We start from the raw sequence: 1,850 nt of genomic DNA, 5'->3' as shown, positions 1-1,850 counted from the left end.
TATCCATTTAAATAAAAAAATTGTTTTCATAACACGCCAGCTGGTTGTGTTAAGAAAACTAGAAAAGTTATGACCCGCCAATGCATGCGGTGTGTAGTAAAGGAACGAAAGATAATATTTTGCGTTCTAAGAAGATGACCCGCGCCCACTTTACGTGTTCCCCATATATCTATATATCTTGTGGATGTAATAAACTTTAAGATCTATATAAGCATACACTTAACACGTTGAACTCAGATTTCGCTCCACATATACACGTGCATGCTCATCCTTTCGACATATGCTCTTATTGTCATCACTAATCTTTTTATTTTGTTCCCCACCCATGCCTCTGTGATTATTGCACGAACCAATATTTCCTATTTACTATTATATTTTTCATCCTCGTTAGCGTGTTGCTGGGAACTGATGCTCCCTCAAGTCACGTGTTTGTATCCTCTACATAAATCAGAGATGATCATTACAAAGCATGCATATGTGTGTGTTACGGTACATCTGTTGAAATGTGTATATTACTGGTGTCAATCAATAAGATTTTAAGGTATTTTATTTTCATCTTATAAGCTAGTTTTAGGATTTGAGTTATGCTCAATAAATCTAATTTCTAGACATAAAAGATATGTATTATAAATTCTGTATTTTCAGGAATAAAATGTTTAAATAGTTTATAAATGTGTCTCGCTCCAAACTAAAGCTATAATGTATTATTTTCAACAAAAAATTGGATGGACAGAATTGGGACATGAAATCAGGAAGTTAAGTAGTTAACTGTAGACAATATAAGGTAGGCATCAATTATTGTTGTTGAGAAAATCAATTTCACTTGTTAAATTTTCTATATCAACTATTAGGTATATTTTATGATGTCTATAAATAATAACACATAATTTAATTTTATAAAAGGAGTAGACTTCATCTTTTAACATTCATATAGATAATTTAAGAAAAAAATTTAATACCATAGAATTGCCCTAACTATTAAGGATATTTGTTATCTCATTATAATCTTTTAATAATAAAAAATATAATTTTAATATTTTAATAATTTTAATAGTTAATTTTAATTGGAATGAACAGTAAAAATTTATTGAAATACTGTTTCAGATATATTTAAAAATTTCCTATATAATATAGATATGTTTAGTTTGGTGCTTGCATGAGTAGAGTATGGGGGGAAGAATTCCTCTATTGATTGATGTTGGATCAGAGATGCTCAGTTATACTGCTGCTCCCGGCCTGCTCTATCTGATGTGCCGAATGGTTCATTTTCAGACCTAACAATTATTATGTATTTGAATTGAATGTATTTGGTTCGCGGTCGTGCGGTCTGTCATACCTTTCCTCAATCTTCATTCTTCATCATCACGTTGTTGACCTTGACCATGATGTTACACCCACCACTACTAATAGATGAACCCACCTTTCATTCTGTCTCTCTTTAATTTCTGTTCGACTCATCATCTGCTATCAATTTTATATACAAATTCAGTTCTTTAGTACTACCTTATCCATTTTCGTTTTTAACTCTGTTTTAGTCTCTATGTATGCATACTAGGAAGCCAAACACTAGTATAATTGTTTGTACCATCAATTTTGGTGTACATTTTCTGATATTTTTACTTCTAAAGATAAAACATACATATATAAAATTGAGTCAACTAACATTTTTTATATTTGAATCAACTTTAGCTTTAGCTAATATGTGAAATATTATATATATATTATACATACAAAATGTGAATATATAATGACCGATTTAATAATTGAGTTTTTCTGATATAATAAGGAAAAATATTTTGTACTACAATTGTGTATAAATTTTGTGTACACCTATCTTTGAATGTGTAATT

The 1,850-nt window shown here is 29.6% G+C and overlaps 1 protein-coding gene across 1 annotated transcript in view; it reads right to left on the bottom strand.

The window, feature by feature from the left end:
• The window catches only part of LOC107628162 (metalloendoproteinase 4-MMP-like), a 3,067-nt gene continuing 1,259 nt past the window's right edge, over positions 43–1,850 (bottom strand). The window contains exon 2 of the mRNA XM_016330956.2: positions 43–438. Within this exon, the coding sequence (XP_016186442.2) occupies positions 417–438 (22 nt within the window). The 3' untranslated portion in view covers positions 43–416. The remainder of the gene's footprint in view (positions 439–1,850) is intronic.

Source organism: Arachis ipaensis, chromosome B02, assembly GCF_000816755.2.
Source record: "Arachis ipaensis cultivar K30076 chromosome B02, Araip1.1, whole genome shotgun sequence".
Classification (NCBI taxonomy): domain Eukaryota; kingdom Viridiplantae; phylum Streptophyta; class Magnoliopsida; order Fabales; family Fabaceae; genus Arachis; species Arachis ipaensis.
This window is presented reverse-complemented; position numbering and strand designations above follow the sequence as displayed.